This window comes from Salmo salar, chromosome 08 (assembly GCF_965601325.2).
Source record: "Salmo salar chromosome 08, fSalSal1, whole genome shotgun sequence".
Classification (NCBI taxonomy): domain Eukaryota; kingdom Metazoa; phylum Chordata; class Actinopteri; order Salmoniformes; family Salmonidae; genus Salmo; species Salmo salar.
In genome coordinates, this window is record NC_138298.1 from 16,899,026 (window position 1) to 16,917,485 (window position 18,460).

The 18,460-nt window shown below is 43.1% G+C and overlaps 1 protein-coding gene across 2 annotated transcripts; it reads right to left on the reverse strand.

Annotated features, from left to right (window-relative positions):
- Window positions 1-28: 28 nt before the first annotated feature.
- Window positions 29-16,346, reverse strand: LOC106610078 (uncharacterized). Of its 2 annotated transcripts, XM_014209228.3 has the most exons (7): window positions 15,805-16,346; window positions 14,726-14,856; window positions 14,190-14,366; window positions 6,744-6,899; window positions 6,279-6,390; window positions 2,653-2,780; window positions 29-1,110 (listed from the first exon to the last, which is right to left on the reverse strand). In XM_014209228.3, the coding sequence occupies exons 1-7, from the start codon at window positions 16,088-16,090 to the stop codon at window positions 232-234; spliced, it is 1,869 nt and encodes a 622-aa protein (XP_014064703.1). In that variant the 5' UTR covers window positions 16,091-16,346; the 3' UTR covers window positions 29-231. The 2 variants fall into 2 exon arrangements, with proteins under 2 accessions (XP_014064703.1, XP_014064704.1); XM_014209229.3 differs by lacking the exon at window positions 29-1,110 and having other exon boundaries at window positions 1,364-2,780.
- Window positions 16,347-18,460: the final 2,114 nt, after the last annotated feature.

Consider the following 18,460-nt stretch of genomic DNA (forward strand, 5'->3'; position numbering starts at 1 on the left):
AGAAAGAACAATGTGTTAGCAAAAAGAGTAAAATAATAGGACTTTATTCAATCAATTACCTCTGTAAGGTAAATATTCAACTTTCTTTGTTCTAGCCTAGGTTTACTCTCTAAAAACAGTTTACACACGCCTGTTTCAAATGACCAGTTAAGGGTTAGTGGTTTAATTACCCTCTTAACCCAAGACACTTCACATGATAACTATCCCAAACATACATCTCAAGCCACAGTGCTACGATTTCTCCCGGTTGTGCACACTCCGATGTCTGGTAAGGTTACTCAGGAAGGAGAAGCTCTTGTAGCATAGTTTGCACTTGAAGGGCTTCTCCTTGGTGTGAACGGTCTGGTGCTCCCTCAAATAGTGTGCCCTAGCGAAGCGCTTCCCACACGTGGGGCAGGCGTACGGCTTGTCCGCGTCTGTCCTAATGCTCGGCCTCCCACGTTGTGACCCAATGACACCAGAGGTGGTAGAAGCAGGCGTCTTTGAGCTCCCTCCTTGACCTGTAGCCATTGTTTGGGTGTTGTTGGGATTGGGTGCTGTGTTATAGGCTAGGTAACTCTCGTTGTGAACGGCCATCCTGACACTGTCTGTATTCATGGGGTACCCATGAGGCAGCTGAGGAAGGCTAGGCCGAGGTCCATGCCCAGGCCTTCTATGAACCCATTCACCAGGCATTAGACAAGATCCTGGAGAAGACAGACTTCCCGTTAGACTCCTACCAGGGGGGTCTCCCACCACTCTCTGTGAAGGCTGAAGCCCAGGGTGACCTGCTCTGTTCATCATAGATACTGTGGTGTTTGCATCATGAGAACAGGAGGGTCTATCAGCCCCATCCCTGCACTGAGACTGTGAAGAGAAGGATCTGGGCTGCAGACTGGATCCCTGTTTGGGGCCTCTGTCTTTTTGATGACCAACAGGACTTCCACCTGTCCACTGGTTTTGTTCCGTGTGGTGGTGGTGGTTCGGTCCTTGTTCCGACTCGTGAAGGAAGAGCGATGGCTCCTGATCCAGGGTTCTGATCCGGGGCCAGGGTTTGTGACCAGCCACTTCAGAGGTCCAGTTTCTCCCGCCAGCAACACCAGATATCAGCAGGTCCTCATGGACTGCAGACTGTAAACACAAAATGTACAGAAGAGCATAGAAAAGGTTTATATAAGAATCTCTTTACTGTAGACATAAAATGTTAACCACAGTCAAGCCAAACTCTAATATTGTGATTCAAGTAACCAATAATATGAAGTCATTGGAGTTTATAAAAATTGTCCATGTGTTGATTCAAGAATTAAGTATAATGTTTTGGTTCGACTGAGAGAAGGGAAACTAAGTCCCTACCATGATAAAAAAATAACCAAGTCAGTCAGCACAGAGTCAATTTTGTATTTAATTTCAACAAAATTGTAATATTGTGAAGTACAGTACTTTTATTGCATAAAATGATACATGTGACCAGAATAACCTTTATCCCTATGGTAACACTTTATCCTTTATGTAAATCAGGTACCCTCACTTTGATAAAATGAATTTTAGAACGCCTTGAAATAGGTTCAACATTACACACAGCTTTGCTACATTAATAAACATGAATTAAGGCAATATCAGTGCCTCATTATGAAACACTGGCATCAAACAGGACAAGGTTGTCACTTTTCATCAGTGAAGCATTTTTATAGACACCATCACACCAACTATCACCATATCATCTACTCTTCCTCATCACACTCATTTTCATCATCCTCATTTTACCTCATCCAGTTCTGTACTACATCAAAAACAGAATTAACTACAAAATAGCTAATACTACATTACATGTCACCATTACACATGGGCTGTGTGCATTTTCTGTTGGTGTATTCTGAGGTAGCTCCTCTCTGAGAATCTCTTCCCGCAGTGCATACAGGAGAACGGCCTCTCTCCTGTGTGGACCATCAGGTGCCTCTTCAGCTGGTGCTGGTGGGAGAACCTCTTCTCACACTGAGGGCAGCTGTATGGTTTCTCCCCTGTGTGGACCCTCTGGTGCCTCTTCAGGTTGGATGAGTCTGAAAAACTGGCCCTGCACAGGTGGCAGCTGAACGGTTTCTCCCCCGTGTGCATCCTCTGGTGGATCTTCACCTGTTTGGGGAAACTGAAGGCTTTCCCACAGAACGAACACGGGAAGCGCTTCTCTTTGCCACCGGATCTACTGATAGCATTACTACTACTGTCATTTGTCAATGGGTTTGTGTAGCCATTTAGTGTTGAGGCACTGGCATTGTCTGAGGTCTGGTTTAACATTAGGTCAGTGTGAGGAGGACGAAGGCCAGGGAGTGTCTGTGATGTCGCAGGGTCCATGTTCCAGTTGATAGATCCTATAGAAGGTATGCTGAAGGCAGCACCTGTTAAGGGGTTAACCTGAGGCGCCATCAGTCTCTCTGAATCACAACTATAGGAGCAGGACGGAGCATCACTAGCCGAGTCTGTGTCTATTCTCTCCCGCCGCGAACCGACACATCCCCATCCCTGCAGACCAAATCTACGCCCCGCTCTGGTCTCAGCCAGTCTGTTGTCATGGAGACTAAGTTCAGTTGTTGTTTTGTGTTCGACTGTCTGTTTCTGGTTGTAGTTAACAGTGTTGTTCCCCAGCCCAGAGTTGAAGATGCTGTCCCATCCACTGACCTCCACTATTTCGCCTCTGGTCCTGGCCTGCTCAGTGATGTTGTCCCCTGGGCCCTTGGCTGCACCCATCTGGGTCTGGGATTCCAAAATGGCCGCCCAGTCTCTTCTGTTAGCCTCCAGCCAACCATCTGTAGGAAGAGGTTACAAAGTAGACTTTACAATCTTGGCAGAGAACTCTACATATGGAGTTTGAGTCAATTACCTGGTGAAGTTCATACAATATAAGGTGTGTTTTTGTATGTAAACATAAGTTGTATTGATTAAATAGCCAGGTGCATCACTATTTCCATTGAAGTATATCTATTATGTTCTGTATGTGGGTCTTTCTATAAACTATGGTACCAGTGAGGATTTCCTACGCTGGACAAATTGTTACAGCTGCTGATAAGACATTGATAATAATCTGCCACATTTTTTTGGTGTCATTACATTAAGGTATGGCGGGGGGGGCAATAGATACACTACAAGCCCAAAAGTATGTGGACACCTGCTCCTCGAACATCTCATTCCAAAATCATGGGCATTAATATGGCGTTGGTCCCCCTTTGCTGCTATAACAGCCTCCACTCTTCTGGGAAGGCGTTCCACTAGATGTTGGAACATTTCTGCAAGGACTTGCTTCCATTCAGCCATGAGCATTAGTGAGGTTGGGCACTGATGTTGGGCGATTAGGCCTGGCTCGCAGTCGGCGTTCCAATTCATCCTAAAGGTGTTCGATGGGGTTGAGGTCAAGGCACTGTGCAGGCCAGTCAATTCTTCCTCACCGATCGACAAACCATTTCTGTATGGACCTCGCTTTGTGCACAGGGGCATTGTCATGCTGAAACAGGAAAAGTCCTTCCCCAAACTGTTGCCACAAAGTTGGAAGCACAGAATCATCTAGAATGTCATTGTATGCTGTAGCGTTTAGATTTCCCTTCACTGGAACTAAGGGGCCTAGCCCGAACCATGAAAAACAGCCCCAGACCATTATTCCTCCTCCACCAAACTTTACAGTTGGCACTTTGCATTGGGGCAGGTAGTGTTCTCCTGGCATCCGCCAAACCCAGATTCATCCGTCGGACTTCCAGAGGGTGAAGCGTGATTCATCACTCCAGAGACCGCGTTTCCACTGCTCCAGAATCCAATGGAGGCAAGCTTTACACCACTCCAGCCGACACTTGGCATTGCGCACGGTAATCTTAGGCTTGTGTGTAGCTGCCCGCCACGGAAACCCATTTAAATGAAGTTCCTGCCGAATAGTGCTTATGCAGACGTTGCTTCCAGAGGGAGTTTGGATCTCGGTAGTGAGTGTTGCAACCGAGAACAGACTATTTTTACACACTACACGCTTCAGCACTCGAGGTCTTGTTCTGTGAGCCTGTGTGGCCTACCACTTCGTGGCTGAGCCGTTGTTGCTCCAAGACGTTTCTACTTCACAAGAACAGTACTTACAGTTGACCGGGGCAGCTCTAGCAGGGCAGAAATTTGATTAACTGACTTGTTGGAAAGGTGGCATGCTATGACATTGCCACGTTGAATGTCACAGCTCTTCAGTAAGGCCATTCTACTGCCAATGTTTGTCTATGGAGATTGCATGCCTGTGTGCACGATTTTATACGGATGTTGATGAAATAGCCGAAACCACTAATTTGAAGGGGTGTCCAAATACTTTTGTGTATATATAGTATATCTTCAATAAAATTGCCGAGTTGATTTAAAACCTGTTAACCCTTTCTCATGGTTTGTGTCTTGACGGATTTGTCGAACACTGTGTGACATAAAACATTAATTTTCTATCCTTAAATTTATGGCAGTGTTGCCATTATATCATATATTAGGCATTAAACAGTTAAATTAGACTAACTTTAACCCTGTAAGAATCTTCGATCTAGCTGTCGGGACAGTTTTTTGTATAGAGATCTCAGAAATACAGTGCAACTATGTAACATTTCGTGTGTCCATGTGTTACGGGGTGAAAACAGTTTATGGACACAAATCCCCAAAAAGATTGCAAAATCGAATGCTTCCAACCGAATGAGTCACCTTACCTTGAGACTTTAACGTGGTTCTTCAATAATTACATTATACTTTTTGGATGCGCATTTGATGTCGAGCTGTTTAATTATGCTGTGATATTTTCACACATCGTCAGACTTTTTTTGAATTACATTCAAGTGATGAACAGCTGTTAATGATAACAAATGCGATAAAACATCGGCACAAGTGCTGGAAAAAAAGGTGTTTGCGAGGAATGTCCAGAATATTTGTCTCTTTTGTTATGCCTGTGAAGACAGTTGTGCCTGGATCCACGTTGGATCTAATGTCCCTAGTGACTTGATGTTGATCTGTTGTCGTCTGCTTGATTTACAACAGGGTCTCGTAAGATTTAACAGAGAAAGCATCAAGGTAATGGGTTGATGTTTTCGTATGTTTTTGTGCTTCAGATTGGACACCGAGTCTACTGTGCACAATTGTGTAGAATAGACTATTACACCGAATCTACTGTGCACAATTGTGAAGGATAGACAATTGCGCAACACCCACCCAAGCTATTCCTATGAATTATTCTGGATATAATGCCAACACATTACACAGCCTAGTGGGCTTCATCACAATTTGATCTGGTAATGAAATGACATGACAAATACATTTTGGTTTCCATGTTACACCTGTAATTTTAAACAATACAGGGGGCTTGAAGTAGCCTACTTGAACTTTCATTTGGAGCTCAGAAATTCAAGTACTGGAATTGGCTTCCTTGAAAATAAGACATTTCCTCAATTTGGTGCTTGAAAAGTCCTTGTAATTATTGTAGCCAATTTTTAAGTCCTCCTGCTCCCTTATAATTATCTGCAATTTCATTTTTGACCCGTTTTTGTGAGAAATGTGGCCACTTTCGTTTGTTTCCCGCCGCTTCAATTGAACGGTGTTGCGCTACTCTGTTTCGGTAAAACCATGTGTGGTTATTATGAGGATGACAACATCTAATGCTGGCTTCAACTTGGCTTTCCATACAAATCCTTTCAGTACAAAAGAAACCTGGTTTTTGGTCGCTTTCTCTTCATAAACAAACAACTGATGGTGAGATTCAAACGGTGAGTTTGATGCTACCGTTGTTCACGGCTTTATTATGTGTGCCTGCGTCGGCTACAGGAAAACTGCCATGCATGCAACCAATCTATTTAGTCAGGCAATTCCACATTATTCTCATATTTTTGAATGAAATACTAATTTCAATATCAATGCATTGAAAAGGCCTAAAAAAAGTGGTAATGGTTTACTTTTTTGGGGGGACACTTTGTGGTGGTGGGGGGGTTCTATATTAGGCCCTATATTACCAATGATATAAATTATACAATTGTACAATATTGAGGTCCTTACACTTAATTACTATTAAGTGCCTGACAAAAAAGTCCCTGAAAGTACTTGAATTTGACTTTCCAGTGTCTGTATGAACCCTTCTTTAGAGGATGTATAGTCTTGGGCCTATGTTGTTGTATAGGTGGCGTTAAGGGACAATTTGCATATATTCCTTTAAGTACACTCTGGAACTGCAAGAAAATCATAAATATTTTTGTTTCAAACCATTTTGAAATTTTGATCCCAATTATTTATAAAAAGACCCAGATGTATTTCTCTCTTACCTTGCTCCCCCATCTTTTGTCCACTCAGCAGGTCAATGCTCTCTGATCCATCTTCTATTGTCTCCTCTTTGACTATTAGCAGATCAGGCTTCCCATCCTCCATGTCTACTGACTAAGAGATATAGAGTGAGAGGATGTTGGATCAAGACATCCTGATATGGAGCATCTTCTGATTGGGCAATGAGGGATTGCTATGAGTACTATGGAAACTTGTTAGTTGATTTGATTGTTTTACATGGTTTTAAATTCAAAGGCATGGTCCCACACTTAAGACAACATTTATCAAGACCTGGGCCCGTATCCACAAAGAATCTCAGAGTAGGAGTGCTGATTTTTACATATGATCCTATTCATTATGATCTAAAAGGCTAAACTGATCCTAGATCAGCACTCCTACTCTGAGAGGCTTTGAGGATACAGACCCTGACCTAATACCATTCAGACAGTAGTTCACAGTGGGCTCACCTCAGTGAGACTGTGTGTGGTCCTGTGATGCTCAGCTGGTTCCTCTGTGGGTTCAGGAGGAGGTGTAGTCTGATTGTCCTCCATGATTATGGTCCCCTCAGGGTTCCCCAGACCCTCCTCCTCCTTCACCAGCAGCACCTCTGGACCCTCCTCCTCCTGGAACAGAGAGGTGATACAGACATACACTCCCTCAGGTACATACACAAAAATAATAAACACACTCAACATGGATGGGCCATACTTGCTGACATTATAAACAGTTTCTCAGTCTCAAAATGTGCATCAGCCAATTCAAATTGTTGATTTACTTGCACATGATAAAAAGCTAAACAACTGCTCCTCGGGCGCAGATGACGTGGATGTTGTTTAAGGCAGCCCCCTGCACCTCTCTGATTCAGAGGGGTTGGGTTGAATGCATTTAGTTGTACAACTGACTAGGTATCCCCCTTTCTCTTTCTTTACATTCTAGCTGGTCCGATCAGATAACCTGGCACATGTTATCCTTACGCTAATCTCACAAGGTGGTAGTGATTATTTCCTGTAACAAATTCCACATCACCCTATCAAAGACCGTAGACTTTTTATCCACAAACCAACGGCATTAATTAAAATTGGTCAATTTGGCCACCAGAGGGATTATTTTAAAACCTACAAATTCAAGGTTATTTTGTTCCACTAGGTCTAGGTCTGTAAAGTGTTGTGTCCCAATATTGCATGATGATGCATCCTTGACTAGGCTACTACCTCCCATATTTGACCAAAAAGTTTTTGCCTATCCGTTTAACATATATTAATGTGCTTTCATAGCACTAAAGATGTAGGAGGATTATACAACAAGTTATATTCGCGTACATCGTAAAAAAAAGTTGAAGATGCTCGTGGTCTTGTCAAATTGCTATAATTTCCTCTTGACTGCCATCACTGATTGGTGGCGTGATAAACCCAGAGACGGAGAGATATGATGGCCGTGAGCTTCGATCCCCCTCGGGAGAAAGTTTTTATTCGAGGAAAAAACGCTCCACTGTTGGTCCTCGAGTCAAATAATGCATGTGACAAAGTAGAGGATTATAAAAATTAATAAAAAGATTGTAGGCCTACATTTAAGTGGACACATCCGTGTAATAGCGACACGTCCGTGTAATAGCTTATGCAATATCTTTGTCTGAAAGGCTGAAGAAAGACGTAGCTCCTTATTAAATTCATTCTAAATCTTAATTTTCAAGCTGTTGGCTGCAATTCCCTTCACACAATACATTTCATTCTACATTTCAAAAGGAAAAAAGTTATATAACTTTTTATGTGGAATTCTAACCTTATGCCACAATCTGTGGCAATTATGAAGAACTAGGCGCGCTACACTATATGACCAGTCAGTCAAACGTATGTGATCTAGTTGCTTTGATTATCAGAATGCTTTCACAGAGAGGAAGAGGAGAATCTTTGGATTTAATGAACAAGTGTTGGATCACGTCCAACTACGTGGACAATTTTAATTGGCTAACCCTCTTATCATGTGCAAGTTAATCAACGATGTTATTTGGCTGATGTGCATTTTGAGACAGAGAAACAGTTTAACTTTAACTTTTTCTCATGTTAGCAAGTATGACGCCGGAGTGTTTACCCATCCCCACTATGTTTGAGTCCTATACTGTAGTTATAGAATGACTTCATTGTTGTTAAACCCATCAGATGGACATAAATATGATGTTGTGGGTAAAAATAAGTCAGCTATGATAAGTCAAAAGTCATCAGACAAACCTGACTAAACTATTTTGAAGTGTATTAGTTATAAAGCACTGTTGTGTGTATGCGGATCATATTTAATGTATGTTAAAATAAGTCTCAATGAAAGTCTTAGAATGAAAAGTCCCATTTTGTGTTTATTAAACAAACAAGTTTTAAATACACAACATGATAACCACACAACGTCTCAACTAAAAATTAGCATGAACCTGATGAACTGAATTCATTTTCGAATTAAAAGTATCTGGCGAAAAAAATTAGGTAGTTGAATGGAAGAAATGAAATAGGCATTTTTTAACATCATAGCCTACACAGTACAAACAAAACACAATGTGTAAAATACTTTTTTGGCATATTCAGTTCCAGTCAAAAGTTTGGACACACCTACTCATTCCAGGGATTTTCTTTATTTGTGCTATTTTCTACATTGTAGAATAATAGTGAAGACATCACAACTATGAAATAACCCAAAACGTGTTAAACAAATCAAAATATACTGCTCAAAAAAATAAAGGGAACACTTAAACAACACATCCTAGATCGGAATGAAAGAAATAATCTTATTAAATACTTTTTTCTTTACATAGTTGAATGTGCTGACAACAAAATCACACAAAAATAATTAATGGAAATTCAATTTATCAACCCATGGAGGTCTGGATTTGGAGTCACACTCAAAATTAAAGTGGAAAACCACACTACAGGCTGATCCAACTTTGATGTAATGTCCTTAAAACAAGTCAAAATGAGGCTCAGTAGTGTGTGTGGCCTCCACGTGCCTGTATGACCTCCCTACAATAACTGGGCATGCACCTGATGAGGTGGCGGATGGTCTCCTGAGGGATCTCCTCCCAGACCTGGACTAAAGCATCCGCCAACTCCTGGACAGTCTGTGGTGCAACGTGGCGTTGGTGGATGGAGCGAGACATGATGTCCTCAATTGGATTCAGGTCTGGGGAACGGGCGGGCCAGTCCATAGCATCAATGCCTTCCTCTTGCAGGAACTGCTGACACACTCCAGCCACATGAGGTCTAGCATTGTCTTGCATTAGGAGGAACCCAAGGCCAACCGCACCAGCATATGGTCTCACAAGGGGTCTGAGGATCTCATCTCGGTACCTAATGGCAGTCAGGCTACCTCTGGCGAGCACATGGAGGGCTGTGTGGCCCCCCCAAAGAAATGCCACCCCACACCATTACTGACCCACCGCCAAACCGGTCATGCTGGAGGATGTTGCAGGCAGCAGAACGTTCTCCACGGCGTCTCCAGACTCTGTCACGTCTGTCACATGCTCAGTGTGAACCTGCTTTCATCTGTGAAGAGCACAGGGCGCCAGTGGCGAATTTGCCAATCTTGGTGTTCTCTGGCAAATGCCAAACGTCCTGCACGGTGTTGGGCTGTAAGCACAACCCCCACCTGTGCACGTCGGGCCCTCATACCACCCTCATGGAGTCTGTTTCTGACCGTATGAGCAGACACATGCACATTTGTGGCCTGCTGGAGGTCATTTTGCAGGGCTCTGGCAGTCCTTCTCCTGCTCCTCCTTGCACAAAGGCGGAGGTAGCGGTCCTGCTGCTGGGTTGTTGCCCTCCTACGGCCTCCTCCACGTCTCCTGATGTACTGGCTTGTCTCCTGGTAGCGCCTCCATGCTCTGGACACTACGCTGACAGACACAGCAAACCTTCTTGCCACAGCTCGCATTGATGTGCCATCCTGGATGAGCTGCACTACCTGAGCCACTTGTGTGGGTTGTAGACTCCATCTCATGCTACCACTAGAGTGAAAGCACCGCCAGCATTCACAAGTGACCAAAAACAACAGCCAGGAAGCATAGGAACTGAGAAGTGGTCTGTGGTCACCACCTGCAGAACCACTCCTTTATTGGGGGTGTCTTGCTAATTGCCTATAATTTCCACCTGTTGTCTATTCCATTTGCACAACAGCATGTGAAATTTATTGTCAATCAGTGTTGCTTCCTAAGTGGACAGTTTGATTTCACAGAAGTGTGATTGACTTGGAGATACATTGTGTTGTTTAAGTGTTCCCTTTATTTTTTTGAGCAGTGTATATTTTAGATTCTTCAAAGTAGCCACGCTTCGCGCACACTTGGCATTGTCTCAATCAGCTCCGTGAGGTAGTCACCTGGAATGCATTTCAATTAACAGGTGTGCCTTAAGTTGATTTGTGGAATTTCTTTCCTTCTTAATGCGTTTGAGCCAGTCAGATGTGTTGTGACAAGGTAGGGGTGTTATACAGAAGATAGCCCTATTTGGTAAAAGACCAAGTCCATATTATGGCATGAACAGCTCAAATAAGTAAAAAGAAATGACAGTCCATCATTACTTTAAGACACGAAGGTCAGTCAATCCGTAAAACTTTTAAAGTTCCTTCAAGTGCAGTCGCAAAAACCATCAAGTGCCATCATGAAATTGGCTCTCATGAGGATTGCCAGGAAAGGAAGACCCAGAGTTACCTCTGCTGCAGAGGATAAGTTCATTAGAGTTACCAGCTTCAGAAATTGCAGCCCAAGTAAATGCTTCAGAGTTCAAGTAACAGACACATCTCAACATCAACTGTTCAGAGGAGACAGTGAATCAGGCCTTTATGGTCGAATTGCTGCAAAGAAACCACTACTAAAGGACACCAATAAGAAGAGACTTGCTTGGGCCAAGAAACACGAGAATGGACATTAGACCGGTGGAAATCTTTCCTTTGGTCTGATGAGTCCAAATGTGAGATTTTTGGTTCCAACCGCCGTGTCTTTGTGAGACGCAAAGTAGGTGAATGGATGATTTCTGCATGTGTGGTTCCCACCGTGAAGCATGGAGTAGGAGATGTGATGGACCATGCTGGTCATTTATGAAAATGTGAACATCTGGGCCATGTTCTGTTATAATCTCCACTCGGAAACAGCCACAAGAGGACTGGCCACCCCTTATAGCCTGGTTCCTCTCTAGGTTTCTTCCTAGGTTTTGGCCTTTTCTAGGGAGTTTTTCCTAGCCACCGTGCTTCTACACATTTTTACATTTACATTTTAGTCATTTAGCAGACGCTCTTATCCAGAGCGACTTACAGTAGTGAATGCATACATTTCATACAATTTCATACATTTTTTTTTTCTGTGCTGGCCCCCCTGGTTTCTGTACAGCACTTTGAGATATCAGCTGATGTAAGAAGGGCTATATAAATACATTTGATTTGATTGTGCTTTGCTGGTGACACTGTTTGTGATTTATTTAGAATTCAAGGCACAATTAACAAGTATGGCTACCACAGCATTTTGCAGCGATACGCCATCCCATCTGGTTTGTGCTTAGTGTGACTATCATTTGTTTTTCAACAAGACAATGACCCAAAACACACCTACAGGCTGTGTAAGGGCTATTTGACCGAGGAGAGTGATGGAGTGCTGCATCAGATGTCCTGGCCGCCACAATCACCTGACCTCAACTCAATTGAGTTGGTTTGGGATGAGTTGGACCGCAGAGTGAAGGAAAAGCAGCCAACAAGTGCTCAGCATATGTAGGAACTCCTTCAAGACCATTGGAAAAGCATTCCTCATGAAGCTGGTTGAGAGAATGCCAAGAGTGTGCAAAGTTGTCGTCAAGGCAATTAAAAAAAAATACGTTTTATTTAACTATAAAAGTCAGTTAAGAACAAATTCTTATTTACCATGACAGCCTACTCCGGCCAAACCCGGACGATGCTGGGCCAAATGTGCGCTGCCCTATGGGACTCCCAATCACAGCCAGATGTGATACAGCCTGGACTCGAACCAGGGACTGCAGTGACACCTCTTGCACTGAGATGCAGTGCCTTAGACCGCTGCACCACTCAGGACAGACAGATTCCACAAATTCATTTTTTAAAAATGCATTCCAGGTGACTACCTCATGAAACTGGTTGAAAATGGCAAGACTGTGCAAAGCTGTCATCAAGGCAAAGGGTGACTAATTTGAAGAATCTCAAATATATTTTGATTTGTTTAACACTTTTCTGGTTACTACATGATTCCTTGTGTGTTATTTCATAGTTTTGACGTCTTCACTATTATTCTACAATGTAGAAAATAGTGAAAATAAATCAAACTTGGAATGAGTAGGTGTCCAAACTTTTGACTGGTACGTCAAACACACACACACACTTTATCCTTAATTTACTCAAGTCTTTATATTCTTTTACTTGTATATTAATTATATTAAATTGTTCCGGTCAATATTGCTCAAATTCAGTACATTTGATTGGGAATAATTGATGGACAGCAATATTCAAACATTGTCTCAGATTTAAGTCAGGATCACTCAACACCTCTTGGAAAGTCATTCTGGTGTGTATTTGGCATTAAAATGTGTGTAATTTGTGAAGAATACAACTATTCCAGGGTTAGGTGTTGCCACCACAATACTTTAACTTTCTATGTCCAATTTAATCCCTTTTTAGACTTAATTCTAAGGCAGCAAAATGTGAAGACTGTGCAAGGTGTATGTAGACTTTCACTAGGCACTGTATATCACACAATGTATAGATGCAATATTCTACCCAGTAATATTCTATACTGAAATCTGTTACTCCAAATGCATCGGTGGATATGTTTTGCCAACAACAAAGAAAATGTATATTTGTCTTTAATGCAGGGTTTGATCTAAACCTCAGAAGCTATTGAGGAGAATGGTTATTTTCTATGTTATAGACTGGAATGGTAATTCTGCTGGCGTATCCTGAGATAGCTCCTCTTTGAGAACCTCTTCCCGCAGTGCGTACAGGCGAACAGCCTCTCTCCTGTGTGGACCTTCAGGTGCATCTTCAGGTGGTTCTGGCGGGAGAACCTCTTCTCACACTGGGTGCAGCTGTAGGATTTCTCCCCTGTGTGGAACCTCTGGTGCCTCTTCAGGGTGCAAGCCTGGGCTAAGTGCATGTAACTCTGAATACAGCTGAAGGGTTTCACCCCTGTGTGGACCCTCTGGTAGATCTCCACCCAATGAAGGCAGCTAAAGCCTTTGTTACAGAACATGCAGAGGAACCGTTTCTCTTTACTAACCCCTGATGTTGCGCGACCTTCCTGAGCCTGGGCTCTAGCCCTGTCATTTGAGTTCAAAACCTGATCGAAAAGGACACGGCCGTGTGAATCGGAAAGTGCCATCGACATTAACACTGGATCGCGATCCCTGAACGCATGCACAGGGAAGTGGGTCGTGACATTTGGATTTGTCTCAAAGCTTCCCCTGTAATCTAAGAAATATTTGCAATGAGTGTCCGTCTCCTATGTGACTATCTGCATTCCATGTGGGAGGAGCGTCACCCTCCACTTTCAAAGTAATCTCATCTACCAAAGACTATAACCTCCCCTTTCTTATCTAGGCACCCTTCAGAGTATGCAATACTATTGTACCGGTTCCAGTCCCCTCTAGACAGATCAGTCTGTGTCTCTAAACCCAAGGGCATGTTGCCAGGGTCCATCTCTGTAGTGTAAGAACAAGATAGATCATCAACACTAGTGTCTAACGCCTCACCATCTCCAGGGGGAATGAACCGTCCTCTGGCTCTGGTGAAATACCGGTAAATACTCTGAGCTGGGAACAGGACAGCCTAGTGGCCCCAGACTCAGTCTTTATGGATCTGATCTGTGGTCAGATTCTGTGTGTCACAGTTAAAGTCTTGGTGTCTGTCTCTGACTTAAGGACGGCATTCCACATTCCACTGACCTCCGTGATGCTGTGCTGTGTCTTGGCCTGGGGCACCGTGGCAGCGGACAGGTCCTCTGTGGCTACAGGGGGCGCCACTCCAGACGCTGCTCCAGTCTGGATGTCAATGCTGTGTCGTGGGTCCTCCTCTCCTCCAGTCCTCTCCTGCTTGACCCCAGGACCTGCATCCTCTGCAGACTGACATAAGAAGAGTGGAGGTTATTACCAGGAATGGGAGAGGTTATTTGAATATCTGAATGGAGGTTAGTATTCGAATACTTGCAACAGTATTAATTTTGGAAGGAAAGAAATCATAGGCCTATTAACTATGAAAAGGCTTTGTCTCAATTAAATACAATTATAATTGTTTGAATAGTGAAAATATTTCAAATGCCCATCCCCAGTTATTACCGGTACATGAGTAGAATTGGATAACAATGTAATATTAAAGTCTCACAGATAAATGAGGATGTAAGCAACAGCTGAGGGGAGCCTTTCTGAAATAAAATGGCCACATTTGATGTACTGTAATTTTTATGCAACACTATTACACTAACCTCTATCATGATAATGTGCTGGGTTGAGGTTCCACTCCCCTCATCAACAGTGATTGGTTGGTCATCTCTCCATGTATTGTGTCCCGCTGGCTTCACAATGCTTCTGTAGCCATCAGTGAGATGTCCTTCACCTGAGAGAGTGATTGGGGGAAAAGAGGTGGTTAGGTTAGCTACTGTCAATGCTATATTGTACACTATTGACAGTTATGACTGTCTAGAATTGGCAAGAATGCAAGGTAACACTTCTCAACTTCTTAATATACTATTTATTGATCAATGTATAATGTTCCATGTATCACATTGTTTCCATTGAGTAAAAAATAGGAAATGCAGTAAATCAAGAATCAGATAAGAGTCTGGTTAGAATATGATCATGTGTCTTTGCGCAAGATAGCTAATTAATTGGGGGTATTATTAGCTTATTATTCAACAACTGACCAAGACACACTTCTGGCTAACACATCCGAACACGTGCAGAGGGTATCAAGCAGATCCTATCTGCTTGTTTACAGCTGCACTAGGATTTGACAGACTTCCTGTGTAAATTAAGACGTGGAGCCGAGTGAGATATGGTTTAGAAAATGTACTTCAATTGAGAATTGCGTTGGACACTCTTGTCCCATTATCCCAACTGTTACACAGAGAATATTGAAGTGTGCTAGTTAAGTAAACTGCCATGTTTGTCCTCATGCTAGCTAACAGTAGCCATTATGGAATGGCGTTGAACAACAATGGAGCTGATTGGCTGACACTGCCATTCCCAAAATGGCTGCTGTGGCTTCTGCTACCTAGCATGATAATGAGCGGTCCAGTTTTCCAGAAAAACTAGCAGTCTTTCAATTTTCTCAGTGTAACAGTTGAGATAATTGGACAATTCAGAATACAAAGCATTTTTTAATCCCTGGATTGAGGTATGCTTTCTGAGCCATGTCTCGCGCCGGCTCCGTTGTTTTAATCTACTCAGAAAATATGGCTGACCTAGACCTAGTGCAGCTACAAGTAAACTGGTCGGATCTGCTGCCTAATGCAGAGAGTAATGGGGCTACAGGCATAAACGGGCGACCTTTTGTCAAATGTACCTCTTGCTATTCTGCATCGGTCGACGACTTTTACACTACTGGGACGACTGGCGAGGACGCGCTCTCGTATTGTCCTCTCTGCCCGCTCCCGTGACACCTTCAGTTCCAGTAGCTGTAGTTTCCTCCGTAATCCCCGGTTTTCTTTCTGGCTTTGAGTTATTTCTAAACGAAACACTGCATAGTCGTCGTCTACGAGTTTACAGATCTCTGCCACGGCAGCATTCGCTAGCACCTCCATGACGGAGGCTATTTGAGTGTGAAAAACCATACAATTACTGTTAGCCATTATTGTTAGCTAAGGTTAGCAGCTAGCTTGCTAGCGTTACCTAGATAACATAAATCAACCAAGTCCCGTCTCCAACGCGAATTAAAGACTACCTGAGGTTAGTATGTGATACTGTCTAGTTTAATGAGTCATATTGTGAGTTCCATGATGTTAATAAACATCTAAATAACCCATACAAATTCAAAAGTGGAAATTGTTCTTGGTAACTGGTCACTTCCGTTAACTTCTTTGATATTATGACGGTTCGCAAACAACTGTTAGAGCTGCATGCCGCCACCTACTGTATGGGTGGTAAACTACGGGTTAAAACCGACATTATACAAAGTAAAAAATAAAACTCCCCCTTCAGTCACATTCCAATTTAAATCACATCCCGACACAGGCTCAGGAGTCTGTAAGGGCAGTATATTCGTTGATAGGGTTACTTGTACCGCCTCTTCTGTCAAATCCCTGAGTCCCCCAAAAAACGTTCAGCTGCACTTACAGTGATGCCAATTTAGTCCGATTTCTTCTCCATGTGTGCTGTGCAGGTAATGACCATTGCAATAAATGCTACAAAGCACACATTTTTACACACATTCACTGATGCCATTGCATCTACAACTCTACTCGTTCCTTCAACTCTTCTCACCGCCTCCAGGTAGGACACACGCTGGACAGCCCTTACTTTTGCCAATTGTGTCTTGTGCGATCTAACAGGGCAATCCGAGAATTCGGGTGCATGTTCGCCACCTCAATTGCAGCATCTAACCTCCACTAGCATTCGATACTCTTCCTGTCTGCATACACTTGACACCTTACCAAATATTTAGCATGTAGGCTCTTAAAGGGTATCTCACATAGCCCAACTTTACATGAGGGAGAGATTGTGGATTAAGTGTATTTCTTCATTTAAGACCTGAGGAAGTAGGTGGAGTTATTGCCATACGGGTCAGTCAACCTGCTCCAATAACTCCACCTACTTCCTCGGGTATTATATCTGTACACAGTATGCGCCATCCCAGATATAATCCTGTTGATAGGCGTTCTGCTTTGAAGATCCATACACAAAACCATCCACTCATATCTTCTTGAGACATAATGCACACCTCTTCTACTCCGCAGAAAAAATCTAAATAAACCCACTTCTTGTGACTCTGACACCACTTCACCTAATGCATTCCATGACAACTATCGAGACTTCAAACGGATTTCCAAAACACTCACTCTGACTAAAGACGAGTCTAAGGGTTTCCACGACAACTTTACTTCTGTTGTGTCCTTCCTTTTTCGCCACTGAAACCCTCTCATTCTCACTGTCATCTTCACTCGCCAGCAGTTTCAAACAGAATATCAGTTTCTGCTATGTTCCTCACCTCATAGCTTTCCATACTCGGACCACTTGTGTTTACACTGAACAGAAAGGATCTATATTAAAGATGAGACCCTGAAGGAGAAGACAGACTTCCTGATAGACTCCCACCAGCGGGGTCTCCCACTACTCTCTATGAAGGCTGAAGCCCAGGGTGACCTGTTCTGTTCATCATTGATACTGTGGTGTTTGTATCATAGGAACAGGAGGGTCTATCTCTATCAGCTCCAGGCCCTGCTCCATCCCTGCACTGAGACTGTAAAGAGAAGGGTCTGGGCTGCAGACTGGATCCCTGACTGGAGCCTCGGTCTCTCTGATGACCACCAGTACTGAGGTTGTTCAGTCCACCTGTCCACTGGTTGTGTTCTGTGTGGTGGTGGAGTTTTTGTCCCTTGTGGTTCGGTCCTGGTTCCGACTCGGGAAGGAAGAGTGAAGGCTCCTGATCCAAGGTCCTGATCTGGAGCCAGCCGCTTCAGAGGTCCAGTCTCTACCGCCAGCAACACCAGATTTCAGCAGGTCCTCATTGACTGCAAACACTCATTTTACAGAAAAGGATATACAGGTTTATATAAGAAACTCTTTGCTGTACACACAGAAACAAAATGTTAACCACAGTCAAGCCCATTTCTAACACTGTGATTAAAGTAACTAACAATATGGGGCTTTTGGAGTTTAAAAACATTTCCATAACGGTTGATTCAATAATTAAGTATAATGTTTTGGTTCAAATGAGAAGGGAAACTGCAATGATACAAAAATAACCAAGTCAGTCAGCACAGAGTAAAGTTCGTATTTCATTTCAACAAAATGCTCATACACTCACATAACGTGTACAGTAGTTTTATTGCACAAAACGATACATGAAGAGTAGAATAACCTTTCTCAATATGGTAACACATTACTTTTACTGTAACCAAGTGGCTGCGGTTCTGGATTTTCTGGAACCCAACTTGCTGTTGCTAAAAATAGAGATTTCTGCGCATGCGGGATCTACTAGCCTAATCATTTCAGCTGATGCT